At 43.2% G+C, this 22,306-nt stretch overlaps 1 protein-coding gene across 6 annotated transcripts; it reads left to right on the forward strand.

Moving 5' to 3' along the window:
* Positions 1–2,308: 2,308 nt before the first annotated feature.
* On the forward strand, positions 2,309–13,451 carry SYT15 (synaptotagmin 15). 6 transcript variants are annotated; one of them, XR_013763607.1, is made up of 10 exons: positions 2,616–2,757; positions 3,758–3,962; positions 4,535–4,677; positions 5,490–5,812; positions 7,286–7,456; positions 8,292–8,412; positions 9,369–9,548; positions 10,188–10,882; positions 11,643–11,684; positions 12,258–13,451. XR_013763607.1 is itself a non-coding variant. In XM_079138540.1 (8 exons), the coding sequence occupies exons 2-8, from the start codon at positions 3,889–3,891 to the stop codon at positions 10,328–10,330; spliced, it is 1,155 nt and encodes a 384-aa protein (XP_078994666.1). In that variant the 5' UTR covers positions 2,309–2,757; positions 3,763–3,888; the 3' UTR covers positions 10,331–11,626. The 6 variants fall into 6 exon arrangements, 3 of the variants coding, with proteins under 3 accessions (XP_078994666.1, XP_078994664.1, XP_078994665.1); XR_013763608.1 differs by having other exon boundaries at positions 12,656–13,451; XR_013763606.1 differs by having other exon boundaries at positions 11,643–13,451.
* Positions 13,452–22,306: the final 8,855 nt, after the last annotated feature.

Consider the following 22,306-nt stretch of genomic DNA (forward strand, 5'->3'; position numbering starts at 1 on the left):
GAAATCCATATGCAGTAAAAGGAAATTAAACCTCTCTCTCTCTCTCTCACCCTGTACAAAACTCAACTCAAAATGGATCAGTGACATAGGAATTAGACCAGAGACCCTGCACCTAATAAAAGACAAAGTAGGCCCAAATCTTCATCATGTTGGCTTAGGTGCAGACTTCCTCAACAAGACTCCCAAAGCACAAGAAATCAAAGCAAGAATCAATAAATTGGATGGACTCAAACTAAAAAGCTTTTTCTCAGCAAAGAATACAATCAAGAATGTGAAGAGAGAGCCTACAAAGTGGGAGAAAATCTTTTCCACACGCACTTCAGATAGAGAACTTATCTCAGAAATTTATAAAGAACTTACAAAAATTTACACCAAAAATACAAAGAACCCAATCAATAAATGGACCAAGGAACTGGAAAGACACTTTACAGAAGACATACAAGTAATTAATAAATATATGAAAAAGTGTTCAACCTCTCTAGTAATTAGAGAAATGCAAATTAAAACAACTCTAAGATTTCATCTTACTCCAATTAGAATGGCTATTATCAAGAACACAAACAATAATAGATGTTGGTGTAGATGTGGAGAAAAAGGCACACTTTCATATTGCTGGTGGAATTGCAAATCGGTGCAGCCACTCTGGAAAGCAGTGTGGAGAATCTCAAAAAACTTGGAATGGACCCACCTTTTGACCCAGTTATCCAACTCCTCAGTTTATACCCAAAGGACTTAAAATCAGCATACTACAGTAACGCAACCACATCAATTATAGCAACTCAGTTCACAATAGCTAGATTGTGGAACCAACCTAGATGCCTTTCAACAGATGAATGGATAAAGAACTATGGTATACATACACAATGGAATATTATTCAGCCATAAAGAAGTATAATATTATGGCATTTGCAAATAAATGGATGGAATTGGAGAATATCATGCTAAGTGAAATAAGTCAATCCCAAAAAACCAAAGGCCTAATGTTTTCCCTGATAAGTGGAGAATGATATATAATGGGGGTGGGGGTGGGGAGGGAGAGAAGAATGGGGAAACTTTAGATTATGTAGAAGGAAATGAGAGGGAGGGGGGTATAAAAATTGTGGAATGAGACAGACATAAATTACCCTATGTACATGTATGATTACATGAATGGTATGAATCTACATCGTGTACAACCATAGAAACGAAATGCTGTTTGTATACAATAAATCACAATACAGTTTGTAAAAAATTAAAAGAAAAATAAAAAAATTATGAGTCAACTTTAATAAGTAAAAATTAAAACATTCTTCTCCCAGCAATGAGTAAGTTCATTTTTCAAATGTAAATGAGTGTTAAAACATGGGAGTACAGGAACAGTTCAGTTTCTGCCCCAAACACAAATAGCTAGATGGATTTGGGCAAATGCTGCTGTGCACTAAAACTTGTGTTTTAAACTGCTAACTCTGTGGTAATTTATGGCAGTGCAACAGGAAACTAAAAAGTACAGATATCTAACTCACACCTGAGATGAAGATGGTATGCTTGGATGGAACTCAGGCCCCGTCTGAAGGCACTGTCCCCATTGTGAACCCCATGGTCACCCACATGGAGACAGAAGGCAGGGTTCTGGGATCCTCCTGACACTCCAGTCAATCTGACTGGAGCCTGAAGTTTGTGCCAGGACAGAGGATAGCAGGAGATTAAATGGGGGACCTCTGCCTGGTTCTTAGCAAGTGTCGGGGTGGGATAGACAGTGTGGCCAGCCAAGTGTGGGGATCCTGCTTTCTCATCACCTCACCCCAAATCCATACTCCAAAAGGAGAGTGACCACTGCTTCTGCGCATGGGCGCAGAAGGTTCCCATGAGGTGAGGGAGGCCCCAATTTACCACCCATTCCACCTGGAGTGGTCCAGCAGGACCAGAGCCTCACTCACTTGACCGCGGACCGTTCTGATAGTAATCGCCATAGTATTAAGTGAGTGCGGAGGCGAACCAGGGACAACCCCCTCAGTCAGAGTCACCATAACGGTGGCTGGCACGCGCCGCGCCATCGTTTTAATTTAAATGCCCTTTACATATATTGTAAGTCACTGTCGGGCCAACTACCCTCGTGAGAACCCCTTATATCCTTTAACCCTGTAGGAATGCTGTTGTTACCCAATCGAGGGGAGGGAGCGCAGTGAACTAAGTCGTGCCGCCTCCCACAGCTGGCGGTGGGGAGCCCGAGCTGGAACCCTAGGAGGTCGAGCTATTTTTATCCACTGAGACAACAACGATCCACATCCACGGGGTCAACTTGAGCGCACCGCCACGGATAGGACACGTGCCAAGGACAACAGGTGTGAGGGAGCAGATGTGGACCTCTGTCACGCCCTGGCCGAGAAGGCTTTGGCTTTGCCCTGGGTGACGCAGCCCAGCCAGCCCGTAGCCGCAGGGAGCCTCGAGGGCTCCGGACACCGGCGCCCGGGCCCGCCCCGCCCGGAGCCCGGCGGTTTCCGGGAGCGCGCCGCGGGCTCCGCGCCCCTCCTGGGCCTCGGCCAGGGTCGGGCTGGGGCGGAGCTGTGGCCTCGGGGCTCTGGGTCCCTGCCCGCACCACTGTGCTGCGGACCGCGGCGCCGCAGGCAGCAGCGCCACCAACCCCTAGCCCCGGCGACGTACCGACCGCCCCGCGCTGCGCCTGAAGTGCCTGCCCCGCGGCTCCAGAAGGAGGTGCAGAGACCCTCGAGACTGAGCCCCATCTGTGCCCCAGGACCGGAGAAAGCAGCCTCATGGCGGGTAAGTGCCCTCGCTTCTTCCCCACCGGGCCCTAACGCGGTGAGAGGCTACTCCCGGTGACCGGTCCAGCACTTGCCTCCGCCCTGAGACCTTGCTGGGCCACAGCCCCTGCCCAGTCCGTCCTCGACTCGACTCCTAGAGGGTGCGGGAATGGAGTGGAGAGGCCAGCTCTTGGCAGTTAGAAGGTGTGAGGGTCCGACCTTCTCCCCACCCCAACCGGTCCACAACCCGGAGCCTGGAGCACCGGAAGCCCCCGCACCTTCAAGTGCCCCAAAGGCATCTTTTATGTCTTGCTGTGACGACCAGTGAGTGAGGCCAAAGCGTCCTCAGCGACTCCTGGAGAAACTTCCCAGGTCCCCGCAAATATGGGAATGTGAGTGCCACAGCATAAGATCCATGTGTCTCCGTTTCCCACACCTGCCGCCCCACACCCCTCTCCACTGCCTCCCACCGTCTCCCCTAAGTATGGGGTCATCTTGCTAGAGGGCTGGGGAAGGGAACTGACGTTAGAGGAGGTTTCCAAACCCAAGCGTGAGTTGCGCCTCACAGCAGCGTCCAGAACCTGCTGGAACCTGGGTGCACATCAGGGCATCGGTTCCTCCTTGGGCTTTCCTTACGGTGTGTACCACCTATTCTCAAGATCACCCTCAAACCTCAACAGCATATCAGGCAAATCGAAGGCTCTGGTAGGGGAAGGTTTTATTTCTATTCAAAACACAAGAAACACTTCATTTCAGCCACAGTCCCAAATCCAGGGCCAGCTGCTTTCCAAGGGAAACCAGAAGGCTTTGCTGGGGGCAGGTACGAGGGCCAATGGAAGTGCCCTATCCCACTGGGAGCTGGCAGAGCCCAGCCAGCTGCTTGCTTCAGTGTTACTCCTGGAAGATAACCTAGGATGTGGGGTTGCTACCCCAATCTTGCCTCTACAGGTCAGAGCTGTGAGGGGGAGTGGCTTTCATCAGGCAGGCATCACTGTCTGCCTGGTGGTCTCTGTCCCCAGAGCAGCTGGCCCTGGTGATTGGGAGCATTGTTGGAGGGCTGCTTCTACTGCTGTTGATCGGGGTAAGTTGCTGTCTGTGGAGGAAGTTTTGTGCCACCTTCACCTATGAGGAACTGCCAGAGACACCACCCATGGCCACCAGTGCTGCCTCCAGTAGACAGGGGGACAGGCTCTGCCAGCTGCATACCAGGACCCAGCTGAGCAGGTGAGGCAAGATGGGGGTGAAGTGGTTCTTTCTCTAGGGTCCTGTCTGTGGAGTTGCCATTGGGATGGGGTGAAAAAGAAAAGTTCTATTTATAGAGCCCTTTCTCCAAGCCATCAGCATGCCAGGAGCTACCACAAAGAAACCCCAGAAACCTCACCATGAGCCATGAGACAGGTATTGTGAAACCCATTTTCTTGCTGAGTAAACTGAGGCTCGGGGACTATAAGTAACAGGTCTAGGCTTCAAAATTAGCAAGAGACAGAACAGGAATTAGAAACTGAATAGGCTGACATTGGAGGCTGTTATTTCTCCAACATCCCACTGCTGTGGGCAGACAGAAGCACTGACTGGCTGTAAGTGTGTGTGTGTGTGTGTGTGTGTGTGTGTGTGTGTGTGTGTGTCCATCTGTCTGTCAATCCTGGTGTAGACCCAGAAAATTATGTTCTTGCCTCTTACTGGCTCCCAGTGACTTTTCTCCCTCCAGTCCCTGGCACTTGACCCCTCTGGACTGAGCACTCTGAGGCCACACTCTTCAACTGCCACCTACATTTTGTTTCTCTACCTCTGAATAGGCCATCAGGTGTGCCATTCATGGTGCCCCCTTCCTTCCAAGGCCGAGACTGGGTGCCCCTGCATAGCAAAGAGCTGTCCCAGGCCCCACAGGACCCCTGCCTAGACCCAAAGCTCCTGCCTCATAACGCCAGCGGCAATCTTGGTGAGTACTCCCACAGGTCAGGGTCTTCTTGGGCTAGGTGCATCCACCTGCTTTCCTGAGCCAGGCTGCTAAACGGAGCCTCTGGCCCAGGAATGCCAGAGTTACCCAGTGAACACTCTTTCTGGGTACTTTAACTTACCGAGTACCGACTGCACCCCAGGGCCTTAAGATATGCCCTCCCGTGCTGTTTTGGAGCCAGACTTTAACATCTTGGTGGGGGAGGAAGTAACCCCTTTATACTTTGGAAGGTTAGCATTGCCTTACCCAAGCTCTCAGAACCAGTAAGCAAAAGGTCTGGGATTAAAAAGTAGGTGTAGCTGGGTGCAAAACTTATACAGCATCCTGCTCCAGGAGATACTGGCCACCTGAGAGGGTAGAAGGGTAGGAAGTAGAGATAGCTTTCCAACTTCCTCTTTGCTCTGAAGATCTCCCAAGAGATCTTCCAAGGAACCACCCAGTAATCAGCTTGGCACTTCTAATTTGAAAAGGAAGGAAAACGCCAACATTTTATCACTGAGTCATTCTCTGGGCACCAAGGAAAGGGACCAGGGCAGGTGCTAGACACAGTGTACTAGAAAGCAGTCCTTGATCTCCAGGGATGGGAGTCGACCAGAGGATACAGGTATGTGGAACAGGCACTGAATGGCTAATGTGATGCCTGCATGCACCAGAGGGAGGTCACATGCTCTGGAGAAGGGAGTGAGATGGAGGTGGTCAGACTAGCTGAGGCTCAGCTGAAGGGAGAAGAGCCAGGGTAGCAAGGTGGCTATATCTTGCCCCTCTCTCCCATGTCCCTGTCTTCCTCTTGCCAGACAGACCTCCAAGCCATTCTGTTGTAGGAGCTGCATGTGTGATGGGGACCATCAACCCAGAGCTGTACAAGGTCCCAGAGGACACAAGTGAAACTGATTTCCCTGATGGCTGCCTGGGCCGGTTGTGGTTCTCTGTGGAATACCAGCAGGAGGCTGAGCGGCTGCTGGTGGGCCTGATCAAGGCACGGTTGCTGCAAGCGCCCTCTGAGACCTGCAGCCTCCTGGTAAAGCTCTACCTGCTGCCTGACGAGCGGCGCTTCCTCCAGTCTAAGACCAAACGCAAAACCTCCAGCCCGCAGTTTGATGAACACTTCATCTTCCAGGTACAGCCTCTGGGTAGACAGGGACCTGTGCCTTCCAGCCTTATGGAAAGGAGTGTTACACAGGACAGTACAGCCAAAGCTGTGCAGGCCCTGGGACCATTGGTGCCTCCACATGTGCTTAACAAGCTGACCAAGTCAGGGTCTATAGCAGCTGGTCCCTAATGAAAGGTGCAAGGGATGATCAGAAGCCTGTCCTGGTTGCCTAAAGGAGAGAAAGAAAACACATTTTGGAGCACTTACTCAATTCTAGGCCCTAGCCCATGGGTCTCAGAGAAAGCATTCCAAACTCTATGGGGTTTCTGGAAAGGTTACCCAAGGAAGGTAAATATTCTGTTTAGAAACATCTCAGGCCCCTTGGAGTGGGGCAGAAACTGTCCTATGCTTTTAGAGGCCGGCACAGGGACCAAGAGCCATGCTGGGGCAGTTACTATGTTTTTGCTGCACCTTGGGCTGACTGGCTCTGGGTTTTGAGGCGGAGAGGTCATAAGGGCATCTAGCTGGAAGGGGCCTGGGAGCCTCAGCAGGTGACCAGGGGCCCTTAGGGGAAGCCAGCAATTGAGACTTGCCAAGAGGCTTTGGACAAACATTTTCTCAAGATCAGTACAGCATGCTGGCCTGAGAGGTAAGGAGAGACCAACCCACTTCCAGAAAGAGTATGATTACTGAGGCCAGAGTTATGATTCATGATTTCCTCCAAGGCTGAGAACTGGGAAGAGGGACAGCCTTATCCCAGGCTGTCCTGCTAAACCCAAAGCTGTGAGAATTCACAGGTGAATCTGCCCCACCTTAGGACATCAGGATCCAAGGAATGCAGCCTTGCTAACATGCACAGTCAGGCATCGTGCTTGTCCATTCATTCATTCATTCGTTTGTTCATTTTACTCATCCCTTCCCCGCCCAACCCTAGTCATACTTGATCCTAGCCTCTTTGTGCTTTGAGTGGGAAAAGATAGGAGAAGGGGCCAGAGAAGGAAATCAGTATTAATTGGCCATCTGTGTAGTTCAGACTGTAACTGGGATTTTACAAATCAGAGAGGAAGAACCATGATTCCCATTTTATAGGTGAGGAGGCCAAGTCTCTAGGAAGGGAGAATGTTGTATCCAACTCAGATAGTAGATAGGTCATGTCCTGGCACACTTTATGTATAGGCAAAGCACTTAGCAGTCTCATTCAAGGGTAGATTCTAATTCATGGGCCCAAGATGGGGCCCAAGATCCTGCCTTTCTAACAAGGCCCCAGGCAATGGTTGACACTGCATGTCTTCAGAGCACACTGTGTGACGAGGCTCTGGCACACACTTGGGCTTCCCAAGTGTCTTGGCCTTGCTGTGGAGCGGGGTCCCCACAGGACATCTGGGTTTGGGGTGTGTAGGTGCCTCGTTTAGATAACCCTCCATGCTGTGTCCAACATGTCACAAGCATCCCATCCTCTGCCCCCATGCCTGACCCTGGCCTGCATCTTCTTCTTCTCAGGTATCCTGCAAAAGTGTTACCCAGAGGGTGCTGAAGTTCTCAGTGTACCATGTGGACAGACAGAGGAAGCATCAGCTCCTAGGCCAGGTGTTGTTCCCCCTGAAGAACGAGACCCTAGCAGGTGACTGCCACCATATCTTCTGGAGAGACCTAGAGGCTGAGAACCTGGAGGTAAGGTGGAGGTCAACAAACATACAGTCAGCACTGCTCTGGGCAGCCACAGACATTCTCAAAGCCACCCAGCACCTGCTGGCCAACATCAGCCCTCGGCACACTGCATACCACCCCCCAAGACTCAGGAAAACATACCCAATCTATAAGCTCCCTGAGAGGAGGGGTCACCTGAGGTCTTTCCACACTGGCTGTCATATTATCTGGAGCAATCTGAAAAATGCTCATTTGGATTCCCACCACTAAGAAAAATTACAGCACAATGGACCAGCCCAGGGAAATATTTACCTTCCATTCTCCCATCCTCTAGGACAGAACCACATAGCTCAAAATAGGCTTTGGAACCCCCACAGACCTAGGTGTGAATTCTTAGCTCGGTCCATACTACAGGTTGAGTACCCCTTATCCAAAATGCTTAGGACCAGAAGTGTTTCAGATTTAGAACCTTTTTTGAGTATTTGTATGTACATAATGATATGTCTTAGGGTTAAGATCCAAGTCTAACACAAAATTAATATGTTTTTAAATAATTTTGTTCATGAAAAAAATTCATGATATGGGACTTTCCATTTAGCACTCAAGAAGTTTTGGATGTTGGAATATTTAGATTTCAGATTTTTGAATTGGGATGTCAAACCCATATACTGCACAAGTCCCTTAAACTCTCTGGACCTCAGTTTCCCTATCTATAAAATGATCGGGACTCAAAGGAGCCCATTGGGGGTGTATGACTTGTACCCCCATCTTGACTGCTGAGAAGGCAGGAGGCACTCTGGGGTTCTGTAGCCCCTCTTACATCTGTGATGAGTGGGTGCTTCCATCTTGGCCTCCCCAGCCCCCCTCGGAGTTTGGTGACCTCCAGTTCTGCCTCAGCTACAATGACTACCTGAGCCGCCTGACCGTTGTCGTGCTTCGGGCCAAAGGCCTCCGGCTCCAAGAGGAGAGAAGCGTTGTCAGTGAGTCACCTCCCTTATCCTCCTGGGAAGGTCCCATCTGGTGAGCCTGGGGCTGGGGCTGGAGTCTGACCCTCACCCTTACATTCCAATTTCTGCCTGCATCACCCCATCACCGAGTGCTCACTGACTCTTGTAACATGTCCTCCATCCATGGACAGTTCTGGTGCAAAAAACGTCTTCCTGTGGTGAACCCAAGGCTGTATTCCCTCACACCCTGCCAAGAGCTCTAATCTGACCCAAGACCATGTCTTGCCCCTCCTATTTTCCAAGGCAGTGTCTTGGCTCCTTAACTGTCCCTCCTTTTTCTGCCTCTACCTGTTCCTCAGCTGAACGGATCCAGTCTCTTCAGGACAAGGCCCTGCACCTCTCTCCTGGCAGAGGAAGGGCTTGAGCACTCCCTGGGGCACTGATGCCCAGCTGATGGTGCGCCTGCTTTTCCTAGCCTCCAAACCCCAGGAGCTAAGGAGCAGTGGCCTTCATCCACAAGTCCTGCCCCTAGCAAAATGGGGGTTGTCTGCAGTCTGTTAGAGTTTGCTTCTCGGTATTATAAATATTCAAAGGATTCAAAGACCATCTGGGCTCCCTCCCTTTAAGCCTTAGCCTTCTGAACAAGCAGGTGTTCAAGGGATCCCAAGGGGCCTGAGCACCCAGCAGGTAGCCCCCTCCCTGATGGAGAGGGATGGGTATGTGATGCCAGGCTCTGGTGAACAAGGACCAGCTCAAGAATGTCTCCTGAGCAAAGAGGGAGGAAAAGGAAGGAGCTAAGTGTTTCCTTGGCCATGAGGCTTGACACAATCAACCCCATTTCCTCTTGTCCCACCCTCTGGCCTCAGCAGCCCTGTGAGTGATGAGAACCTGGCACCTGGGTTGGGCTCATGCCCTCCTAGCCAGGCTCGCACGGGTGCAGGACGGGCTCCTGCCTGCTCTCCCAGCCACTGGTGTGCACTGCTCCTCAGGTGTGTTCGTTAAAGTGTCCCTGATGAACCAAAACAAGTTTGTCAAGTGCAAGAAGACTTCAGCTGTGCTGGGCTCTGTCAACCCTGTGTACAATGAGACCTTCAGCTTCAAGGCAGATGTCACCGAGCTGGACACCGCCAGCCTCAGCCTGACAGTGCTGCAGAGCACTGAAGGGGACAGTAAGGATATCCGCCCTACCCCTCAGGCTACTGGGGCAAGGGGGCAAAGACAGAACGAATGCCTGGTCTTAGGAGGAGGTGTCCAACCTCTGATCTCTGGTTAAAGAAACTTGCACGTAGACACTGAGATGCTTGCCCAAGGATACACAGCTAGTCATCAGGAGTTCTGGGATTCCAGAGTTCCAGTTGAACTCTGTCTGTGGTACCCTAGAAAGAGGCTAATGGATGGTCTCTACTACCCACTCCTGTGAAAAATCACTGATGGCCGTTCGTGGGTAGACATTACTGTTGAATGTTCTCCCTGAGAATCTAAGGAGGAAGATGGGGAAGACTTTTTTCTGGAGGGGCTCTTTTCTCCCTCACTCTTTGGCACTGAAGTAGGCTTAGCATGGCCCTGCACGGCAGACTCTCTACCTGGGTTCCTCTCCTTGGGGGCTTCCAAGGGAGAAAAAGCAGCTCTTCAGCCCCAGAGCAAAGTGAGGGCAGGGGCTGACAGCTCGTTCTTGGAGAGCAGGGACTTGCTGCTTCCTTCAAGGGAGAGTAAGACACAGAAACAGAGAAAGAAGTCACCGGGGATGTTGGGGTGTGGGTGACATGATTTCTGTGCTCAAGAGCAAATGGAGTTCTCTCTCCCTGCAGGGAGCCACCTTCTGGGCCGTGTGGTGGTGGGCCCCTACATGTACACACGTGGTAGAGAGCTGGAGCACTGGGACGAGATGCTCAGCAAGCCCAAGGAGTTGGTGAAGCGCTGGCATGCACTCTGTGGCCCCACTGAGCCCTGACCCAGCACCTAGGACTGCCGTTCAACTTTGGAAGCTCACTGTCCTCACAGTCTTATGCAACAGCCACAAGCAAGAACATTTCATCCAACATCTCACAGGGCCATCCTGAGCCAGGAGTACCTGAGAGCTGATAGACAGGAGAAAAGAGGGGACAAGAAAGCTCTGCCCCCAGTCAGCAGCTGTGGCCAGGAGTGCAGCCTGCCCCTGCTCCCTGCAACTCACTCCACCCTTCTTTACCTGTAGAGCTTCATGGGCTTGGAATCCAGGCTCCTGGTCATCATAGTCATGATGTGATGTCAGGTGTCAGGTGTTCAGAAGAAATATTCTATTGAGTGATGGCATATCTGAATGGAAGTGCAGGGTGGACTTGGGTTCCCACCATCTTGAAAAGCTGAGAATGTGTTGGTGCTATACCTGCACTGCATTTAAGATGTGTTTCTCTGCCTTCTGCCTAGAAGAAAACACACTGCTCTGAGAGGCATAACTGGGAGAATGCTGTGAGCAGCCCACCCAGGTGCAAAATGGTGGACAAGCTGTCAGAAAGGCAGCTAGGTGAGGAGGGCTTTGCTTGTCTGTTAAGTCCCCTCCCAGGACCCATGTCTTGCCCATGGTGCACCCTCCCCAGAGTTCAAAACCTCATACCCCTGATCATACAGATGATCTGCTGCTGGATTCTAGGTCACCTTGGTTAACAGCATTCAGTTGCTGGGGCTGTCACTTTGGGCAGGAAATGGTGAACACATGGGGTCATAATGTAGTCAGACTGAGAACTTCTCTTATAAATCTAGTAATTCTAGTATGATTATTGTGCTATGACAGGTATAAAATTCATTCAGGTGGCAGATCCCACAATCACTGTCACCAATTCCCCAGAAGTTTTATTTAAATTAATAAGCAGTCATTGTGCTTGTCGCTGTTACTCTGACAGTTTTTGCTCCTCGTATTGCAGAGCTTGCAGTCAATGCATTGTCATTGTATAACTTGAACAGATCTTTGAACCTCTGTCTTTCTTATGCAGTGAAGCAACTTCAGCAAAAGAAGGTGGTGACCATTGTGCTAAATTTGTGCCTCTTTGATTTCACTTCCAATCTCTGTATTGACAGAGATACACAAATACAAACTTTGCCTGGCACTAGTCCATATGGACAAACTGTCTTGTGTTTGCTTTATCTCACTTATTTCCCTTGCACATTTTCAACATAATCCATACCACAGTAGTTTTTTCCAATAGTTTCATAGCAGAGGCATAATAGGAGTTCTCTATATGTTTGTAGACCAGACTACTAAAGTGGAACTGTTTCTGTTTTGTCAGGGGTCCTGAGACTGTAGGTACCAGCCACCCCCATAGTCCAAGGTAGGCTTATGCTCAGCAATGGCATTTCTAAGGTCACTTGGAAAAGTTAATAAATGTTCTCTTTGCAGGACAGAGTATAACTAATGTCTTTGATTCATCCCTAAGAAATCTAAATGGCCGGGGACTAGCAGGCTCTCTGCTCTGATGGGGAGGAAGAAGGGACTGCTATATTGGAATACAGACATGGTCAGGGCAAAAAAAAAAAAAAAATACATGTGTGTTTCTCATGGGTCAGTGCTTCCCATGGCCTGGTTTGTCTCAAATCCTGTCAGCATGCAACTCCAGCAGAAAGAAGTCCTTTGCATTTCCATAAAACCTTTTCAGAATAAACTAGCCAATTTCCACCAAAAACATTGCTATAATTTGATGGGATTTTATTAAACCCATTGGCCAGTTTGATGGTTGTTTGATGACTTTAGAATACTGAATCCTCCATTCTATTAATATGGTATATCCCTCAATTTCTTTAAGTTTTTAAAAGATTTTTCATTTGTTTGTTTTTGTTTCTTGGTACCAGGGATTGAACCCAGGGGCACTTAACCACATCCCCAGCCCTTTCTTATATTTTATTAGATACAGGATCTCACTGAGTTGCTTAAGGCCTCACCAAGTTGCTGAGGTTGGGTTTGAACTTACAATCCTCCTGCCTCAGCCTCTTGAGTCACTGGGATTAAAGGCATGTGCCTCCATACCTGGCAAGTTTTAAAAGTTTTCTTAGAACACTTTTGGGCAAAGTGTTCTTATACATCTTCCCATAGGTTTATTCTCAGGTGTTTTATATTTATCTGTTGCTAATAAAAAGAGATTCTAGTGACACAGAAGTATGTTGATTTTATATCTAGTTTAGAGGACTATCTAAATTTATTTAAATTGTACCAACTTGCAGATTCTTTGTACATATTCATGTCCTCTGTGAAGAACAGTTTTATTTCTTCCTTTTCCAATACTTATGCCTTTTTTATCTCTTACAGGGTTTGAGCAATTGGACAGGGAAAAGAAATAAAAGTGCCTACAAGATAAGGGAGAAATAAAACAATATTTGCAGACAATGTGTTCTTGTATATAGAAAATCCTAAAGAATGTGCATGTATGCACGTGCACATGCACATACACACAATATTAAAGCTAGTGAACAAGTTCAGCAAGGTTGCAGGATAGAAGATCAATATACAAAAAGCAGAATAGTGACTGCAAGTAGTGAAGGTGAGCATCCTTGTCTCAATTTTAACCTCAGCGGGTAAAACTATCAAAATTCATCATTAAATGGGTGGGGATATAGCTCAGTGGTAGAGCATGTACCTAGCATGTGCAGGGTCTGGGTTCATCCCCAGTACCATGAATTAATTAATTAATTAATATTCATCATTAACCATCATGATGGTTATACAACTTTTAATGTAGTCATGATCATATAGTCCCAACTTGTCTGAAATTCTTTTTTATCACAAGTATTGTTAGATTTTATTAAATACTTTTCTCTATCTTTAAGATAATCATATTTTTCCTTTGTTATTTTAATATGAGGAATTATAGTGATTGATTTTGGGATTTCCAACCAAATTTACATTCTTATAACAGAAAACCAGCAAGGTGTGAGAGTGTCACACACAAAAACATGGCGTTTTTTTAAACTGAATTTATTTTTAATTATATTTTGAGGAATTTTTACAGTTAACAGTTATGTTCATGAGAGACTTATCTATAATGTTTGTATTGCAGTGGTCCTTGCACTTGCATATGTATTCTAAAGCTATTGCGTACAGGTGTACCATGCATTTCCATTGGGTCAAATTTGTTAATCATATTGGTTATATCATCTATATCCTTATTGATATTTTTGTCCATTTTGCTATTATTGAGAGAGGTTATAAATATGAACGTGGATTTATTTATATATCCTTTTAGTTTCATCAATTTTTCTCTTAAGTATTTTGAGACTGTGTTATATCATGCCCATTTACAATTGATATCTCTCTGGCAGATTAAAACCTTTATCATTGTGAAAAACTCTACAATTTGCAATGATATCTTTTTTCCACTTCCTCCTATTTTTTCGAATTTGTTCTGATAATTGTTATGTTATCTTAAATACAGTTTTTATTTTTTTATTTATTTATTTTTTTAAATTATTGGCTTTAATAATGTGTCATGTTTATTTCAGCCTACAAGTGTGCTTCTGTAACAGATAATAAGGAAACATTACTTTCTATGCAGGACAGCAGACAGTCTCATAGTCAGCTAGAGGGAATGGAAATTGGAAAAATCTTTCCGTGGCAATCATCCAAGTCATACAAATAAGTCTGAGAATAATTACATCTTCTACTTTTAGAAATTCATCACAACAAACTTGAAAAGAGGCCACAAATATTTCATTGTGTATTAATTTTCATAATTTATTAATTAAATACAGTTTTTAAATCAAGTCTATGAATCTCTACCTTTTGTGTACTTGGTGCATTTACATTTAATGTAATTGCTGATAACTTTGTGTTCATAGTACCACCTTACTATTTGTTTTAACTTGTACTACTTCTTTTATGGTTTCTCTCCCTCCTCCCCTCTCTTTCCTTTGTTAACTTCTTATGGATTAATTCAGGTTTTTTAAAAATTTTATCTCCCCATATCTTTTAGTTGCTACTTACACATTCTTTAATTATTCCTTTAGTGGTTGCCAAAGAGATTACATTTTGTATGTATTATCTGTTATAGTCCAATACACATTTGACTTTTTATCACTTGTTAGACATGCTCTAATCTCCACCTCTATTTCCCTTTTTTTGTGTGTATGTTCATTTATCTGATAGTATTCATTTTTATATTTTTACACCCAGTGATATTACTGTGTTCAACCACTATTCATTAATATTCAAGCACATATTTATTCTTCCTGTTGCTTTTTATTCTTTTCTGCATTCCTGGAATTCTATCTTAGGTCAGTTTCCTTCCACCCTGAGAACCCCCTTTCATATTTCTTTCAGTGCAGATATGCTTGCAGCACATTTTTTGTGATTTTATGTAGAATTTTCTATTGCAAATTCATTTTTAAAGTGCATTTTTGTGGATGTAGAATTTTAGGTTGAAGTTCTTTTCTTTCCACAATTAAAAATGGCATCTCAACGTCTGCTCACTTTGATCACTGCTGTTGACAAGTGGTTGTCAGTGCTGTTGTTTCTCCTGTGAAAGTGATGTGTCCTCCGCTCTTCTTTGGCTACTTTTAGTATCTTCCCTTTGTCTTCCATTTTCAACAGTGTGTGCTCTGATGCAATTTTCTTATTTATCCTGTTTGGGGGTTATAAAGCTTTATCTGTTCTGGAAATACTCAGCTCACTTTTCTATTTACCAGCCTCTTTTTTATTATTTTCAAAACTATAATTACCAAATAAAGTAAATCACAACTCTTAAGTTAGAGAGTAAAATGTACCTTATTTTTTTTAAGGTGCAAAAGCAAGAAATATAAACACATCCACCTTTTAAATAGTTGTAAGGTAATGCCATTTAGAAACATTTTTTAACAGAAAAAAAAAGATTTCTAAATCATTTAACAAAAGATTAAAAAATCAACGTTTAACACTAACTTTAACTATAAATAACTCAAAGGGGAAAAACTGTCCTCTGTCCTGTTTTCACTTCAAAATTATGCCTTCTACTCCTTGCCTTTGGGAGAAAACATTGTGTTGTAAGGCCACTGTCATTTTGAATAAGAATAAAGATCAAGATCTTTCTTAATGTAACCTCTTTCCATACAAGTCTGTGTGGAAGGAAAACCAACTTCCCAGATATTCTCTGGTCTGTTGGGTGGAATGTAGGTAAACTGGGGTCTTGAGCATGAAACGCACTTCTCTTTCTTCTGCTGGCATTTCTGCATAGTAAATTTCACATTCTTTTTTTTTTTTTTTAACATTTTTTTAGTTGCATATGAGCACAATGCCTTTATTTCTTCTTATGTGGTGCTGAGGATCGAACCCAGTGCCTCACATGTGCTAGGCAAGTGGTCTACCACTGAGCCCCAGCCCCAGCCCCTTAAATTTCACATTCTTTACATGTGTGCCCAAGCAAATTTCTTCTCTCTTCTTTCTTCCAAACTATCTCAATATAAGGAAAATTTTGTAAGCTGTTCTCTCTCTGATCATCTTTAAAATATGACTTCACAAATGCTTTCTGCTGGACTTTATTTTGTTTATCAACATGTGTGTTTGGTTTCTTTGTGACAGCAGACAATTCCTCCTCTTCATCTGCTACCTGGGGAAAATTACCTGCCAAATAAGATTTGTATTCTTCATGTGTTGTCTGATCAAACATATCTTCCAAGCTATCATTCTTTTCATTCTTTTTATTTTTTTCCTCCATTTGGACTTTTTTCTTCTTGCTTCTTTTATTATTTATGTATTTTTTGGTACTGGGTATTAACTCAGGGACACTTGGCCACTAAGCCTCATCCCCAGCCCTATTTTGTATTCATTTAGAGACAGGGTCTTGCTGATTTGCTTAGCACCTCACTTATGCTGAGGCTGGTTTGAACTCTCAAATCCTCTTACCTCAGCTTCCCAAGGCCCTGGATTATAGGTGTGCACCACTGTGCCTGGCTTGCTTCTTCATTTTTTTTTTTTTTTTTGGATTGATAAAATATAAATGTTGCAGGATCTGGAACATGCTAATGCATATTATAAACATGACAGAAATCAATAATTCCTCACCAGGGGGTGGAAGAACTGAGAAGTTGTTCCCATAACAAGGCCTAGCAAAGGCTGGAGAGAACAAGGCCTTTATTTGGGAACTTTAACATTGTCTAGGTTATCAGGAATGTAAAACACAACATTTAGTAGAGATACTAGCAAACATAGATTAAGCCTACCTGTGTCTGTAGGCCTTAAACTGACTAAAAACTTCTGACTCTGGCAGTTTCTCTTGATAGTTATTATTATTTTTAAATGCCCAAGAATGACTATATTTGGTTTTAACCATTTTGCTAGGGGTTTAAAATCAAGCTGGTCAAAGTGACCTGTTCCTGTCTGTTAAAGAGTCAACTGAGTTTCCACAGGGGTCACTCATAGAGAACTTAAGAGCAGCTTCTTAGCTCCATTAGTGCCATTGGTTAGGCAGGGTCTTCTCGATGAGGTGGCTTTCCTTGAAAGCACCAGGGATGTCTCCCTTTTTCCATGACCTTCCTCTGCAGCAGATGCACTGAGGGGCTTTTCCTCTAGCGGCCTCATCAATCTCCTTGGTCAGGAGGTTGTGTGACCCAGAGTTGCAAAGCTCCTTGGAGAAGTCCTCTTGTTCCCTGGGTTCAGGCTGAATTTGAGGGCAAGACCCAAATGTGGACTTTTCTTGACCTCTGTATTTAATCTCTATCTCTAAGTTTGACATTAACCATCAAGCAAGTCAGTCTCACCAGTCATAAAGTAAGAGTACTGGGCTTTAGCTTCAATGTCTATAACTTTACAGTTATTTACCCCCTTTTATCAAATTGGGGTTTACATTATCTGTTCTATAGGTGATGGCTTACTGTTCCAAGTTAATTTATGATGTTCACTCTTGAAGCAATACTTCTGCAAAATATTTTTTTTAATTTATTTTTATTGTAAACAAATAGGATATATGTTGTTTCAGTTTGTACATGAAGTAACAGCATACCATTTGCATATTCATATATTTACATAGAGTAATGATGTTTGATTCATTCTGTTATTTTTTCCTTCCCCCCACCCCTCCCACCTCTCTTTTCCCTCTATACAGTCCCTCCTTCCTCCATTCTTGCCCCCCTCCCACCCCCCATTAAGTGTCATCATCCGCTTATCAGTGAGATCATTCCTCTTTTGGATTTTTGAGATTGGCTTATCTCACTTAACATGATATTCTCCAATTTCATCCATTTGACTGCAAATGCCATAATTTTATTATTTTTTATAGCTGAGTAATATTCCATTGTATATATATACCACAGTTTCTTTATCCATTCATCAATTGAAGGGCATCTAGGTTGGTTCCATAGTCTGGCTATTGTGAATTGAGCAGCTATGAACATTGATGTGGCTGTATCTCTGCAGTATGCTGATTTTAAGTCCTTTGGGTATAGGCCAAGGAGAGGGATAACTGGGTCAAATGGTAGGTCCATTTCGAGTTTTCTAAGGAATCTCCACACTGCTTTCCAGAGTGGCTGCACTAAATTGCAGACCCACCAGCAATGTATGAGTGTACCTTTTTCCCCACATCCTCTCCAACACCTTTTGTTGCTTGTATTCTTGATAATCACCATTCTAATTGGGGTGAGAAGGAATCTTAGGGTGGTTTCAATTTGCATTTCTCTTATTACTAAAGATGTTGAACATTTTTTCATATATCTGGTGATTGCTTGTACATCTTCTGTGAAGTCTGTTCATTTCCTTAGCCCATTTGTTGATTGGGTTATTCGTATTCTTGGTGTAGAGTTTTTTGAGTTCTTTATATATTCTGGAAATTAGTGCTCTATCTGAAGTATGAGTGGCAAAGATATTCTCCCACTCTGTAGGCTTTCTCTTCCCATTACTGATAGTTTCCTTTGCTGAGAGAAAGCTATTTAGTTTGAATCTATCCCAGGTATTGATTCTTGCTTTTATTTCTTCTGCTGTGAGAGTCCTGTTAAGGAAGTCTGATCCTAAGCCAACAAGGTGAAGATTTGGACCTACTTTTTCTTCTATAAGATGCAGGGTCTCTGGTCTGATTTCAAGGTCCTTGATCCATTGTGAGTTGAGTTTTGTGCAGGGTGAGAGATAGGGGTTTAGTTTCATTTTATTGCATATGGATTTCCAGTTTTCCCAGCACCATTTGTTGAAGAGGCTATCTTTTCTCCATTGCATATTTTTGGCACCTTTGTCTAGTATTAGATAATTGTATTTATTTCGGTTTGTGTCCATGTCCTCTCTTCTGTACCATTGATCTACCTGTCTCTTTTGGTGCCAATACCATGCTGTTTTTGTTACTATTCCTTTGTAGTATAGTTGAAGTTCTGATATTGCAATACCCCCAGTTTCATTCTTCCTGCTAAGGATTGCTTTAGCTATTCTGGGTTTCCTATTCTTCCAGATGAATTTCATGATTGCTTGCTCTATTTCTGTGAGGTATGTCATTAGGATTTTAATTGGAATTGCATTGAATCTGTATAGCACTTTAGGTAGTATGGCCATTTCAACACTATTAATTCCGCCTATCCAAGAACATGTGAGATCTTTCCATCTTCTAAGGTCTTCCTTAATTTCTTTCTTCAGTGTTTTGTAGTTTTCATTGTAGAGATCTTTTACCTCTTTGGTTAGATTGATGCCCAAGTGTTTTATTTTATTTTTTTTTTTGAGGCTATTGCAAATGGAGTTGTTTTCCTCATTTCCCTTGCAGCTGTTTCGTTGTTGCATATAAAAATGCTGTAGATTTATGTGTGTTGATTTTATAGCCTGTTATTTTGCTGAATTCATTGATGAGGTCTAGATGTTTTCTGGAGGAGGTTTTTGGATCCTCTAAATATAGAATCATGTCATCCGCAAATAGTGACAGCTTAAGTTCCTCTTTTCCTATTCATATCCCTTAATTTCTTTAGTCTGCCTAATTGCTCTGGCTAGAGTTTCGAGGACAATGTTGAATAGAAGTGGTGAAAGAGGACATCCATGTCTTGTTCCCTTTTTTAAAGGGAATGGTTTCAGTTTTTCTCCATTAAGAATGATGTTGGCCATGGGCTTAGCATAAATAGCCTTTACAATGTTCAGGTATGTTCCCACTATCCCTATTTTTTCTAGTGTTTTGAGCATGAAGGTGTGTTGTATTTTGTCAAATGCTTTTTCTGCATCAATTGAAATAACTATATGATTCTTATCCTTAAGTCTTTTGACATGATGGATTACGTTTATTGATTTACGAATGTTGAACCAGCCTTGCATTCCAGGAATGAACCCCACTTGATCGTGGTGCACAATTTTCTTAATATGTTTTTGGATACGGTTTGCCAATATTTTGTTAAGGATCTTTGCATCTATATTCATCAAGGATATTGGTCTAAAATTTTCTTTCCTTGATGTGTCTTTTCCTGGTTTGGGTATGAAGGTGATATTAGCTTCATAGAATGAGTTCAGTAGGGTACCCTCCTTTTCTATTTCCTGGAATACTTTGAGAAGTATTGGAATGAGTTCTTCTTTGAAGGTCTTGTAGAACTCAGCTGAGAATCCGTCTGGTCCTGGGCTTTTCTTGGATGGTAGATTTGTAATGGCTTCTTCTATTTCATTGCTTGATATTGATCTGTTTAAATCATGTATGTCCTCCTGGTTCAGTTTGGGAGGAGCATATGTCTCTAGAAATTTGTCAGTGTCTTCGATGTTTTCTATTTTGTTGGAATACAGATTTTCAAAGTAGCTTCTCATTATGTTATGTATCTCAGTGGTGTCTGTCATGATATTTCCTTTTGCATCTGTATTTTAGTAATTTGAGTCTTCTCTCTCCTTCTCTTTGTTAGTGTGGCTAAGGGTTTATCTATTTTGTTTACTTTCTCAAAGAACCAACTTTTTGTTTTGTCAATTTTTTGAATTGTTTCTTTTGTTTCAATTTCATTGATTTCAGCTCTGATTTTAATTATTTCCTGTCTTCTACTACTTTTGCTGTTATTCTGTTCTTCTTTTTCTAGGGCTTTGAGCTGTAATGCTAGGTCATTTAATTGTTGACTTTTCATTCTTTTCTGGAATGCGCTCCATGCAATGAATTTTCCTCTTAGTATCGCTTTCATAGTGTCCCAGAGATTTTGGTATGTTGTATCATCATTCTCATTGACCTCTAAGAATTTTTTAATCTCCTCCCTGATTTTTTTTTGTTATCCATGTTTCATTCAATAGCATATTATTTAGTCTCCAAGTCTTGGAGTAATTTCCTTTTTTTATTCTGTCATTGATTTCTACTCTCAGTCCATTATGATCTGATAGAACACAAGGCAGTATCTCTATTTTTTTTGCATTTCCTTAGGGCTGCTTTGTGGCATAACACATGGTCTATTTTCGAGAAGGTTCCATGTGCTGCTGAGAAGAAAGTGTATCCGCTCATTGATGGATGAAATATTCTATATATGTCTATTACGTCTATGTTATTGATTGTGTTATTGAGTTCTATGGTTTCTTTGGTTGGATATTGTTTGGAAGCTCTATCTAGTGGTGACAGCAGTGCATTAAAGTCACTCAGAATTATTGTGTTGTGGTCTATGTGATTCTTGAAATTGAGAAGGATTTGTTTGATGTACAGGGATGCACCATTGTTTGGGGCATAAATATTTACTGTAGTTATGTCTTCCTGATTTATGGTTCCCTTAAGCAGTATGAAATGTCTTTATCCCTTCTGACTATCTTTGGCTTGAAGTCCACTTTATCTGATATAAGGATGGAAACCCCCGCTTTTTTACTGAGTCCATGTGCATGGTAGGTTTTTTCCCATCCTTTCACCTTTAGTCTGTGGATTTCTTTTTCTTTGAGATGAGTCTCTTGCAGGCAGCATATTGTTGGGTCTTTCTTTTTAATCCATTCTGCCAGTCTATGTCTTTTGATTGATGAGTTTAGGCCATTAACGTTCAGGGTTATTATTGAAATATGATTTGTATTCCCATTTATTTTGGGCTTATTTTTGGTTTTTAACTTGGCTTGGTTTCTCCTTAGTGGGTTTTTCTTTAAGGTAGTTCTTTCCTTTGCTGACCTACATTGTTGTTTTTCATTTCCTCCTTATGGAATATTTTGTTGAGAACATTCTGTAGTGCAGGCTTTCTATTTGTAAATTCTTTTAACTTTTGTTTATCATGCAAGGATTTTATTTCATCTTCAAATCTGAAGGTTAGTTTTGCTGGGTATAGGATTCTTGGTTGGCAACCATGTTCTTTCAGAGCTTGAAACATGTTGTTCCAGGCCCTTCTAGCTTTTAGAGTCTGGGTTGAGAAGTCAGCTGCTATCTGTATTGTTCTCCCCCTATATGTAATCTGATGCTTTTCTCTCGTGGCCTTCAAAATCCTATCTTTGTTTTGAATGTTAGGCATTTTCATTATAATGTGCCTTGGTGTGGATCTGTTGTGATTCTGTGCATTTGGTGTTCTGTAAGCCTCATGTATTTGATTTTCCATTTCATTCTTCAGGTTTGGGAAATTTTCTGATATTATTTCATTGAATAGGTTGTTCTTTCCTTTGGTTTGTATCTCTGTGCCTTCCTCAATCCCAATAATTCTTAAATTTGGCCTTTTCATGATGTCCCATAGTTCTTGGAGATTCTGTTCACGATTTCTTACCATCTTCTCTGTTTGGGCGACTTTATTTTCAAGACTAAATATTTTGTCTTCCTTGTCTGAGGTTCTGTCTCCCAAGTGGTCTAGTCTGTTGGTGATGCTTTCCATTGAGGTTTTTTTTTTTTTTTTTTTTTTTTTTTTTTGGTTTATTGTCTCCTTCATTTCAAGGATTTCCTTTTTTTTTGTTTTGTTTTTTTTGTTTTGTTTTTTTTTTTGAGAATCTCAATCTCTTTGTTGAAATGATCTTTTGCTTCCTGCAGGTGCTTTTTCAGCTTATTGGTATTATCATTCATTGCCTGCATTTGCTCTCTTATCTCATCCTTTGCTTTGCAAATCATCTTAATCATGTATAATCTGA

This window comes from Sciurus vulgaris (genome assembly GCF_902686455.1).
Source record: "Sciurus vulgaris genome assembly, chromosome: 4".
In the NCBI taxonomy this organism is placed as follows: Eukaryota; Metazoa; Chordata; class Mammalia; order Rodentia; family Sciuridae; genus Sciurus; species Sciurus vulgaris.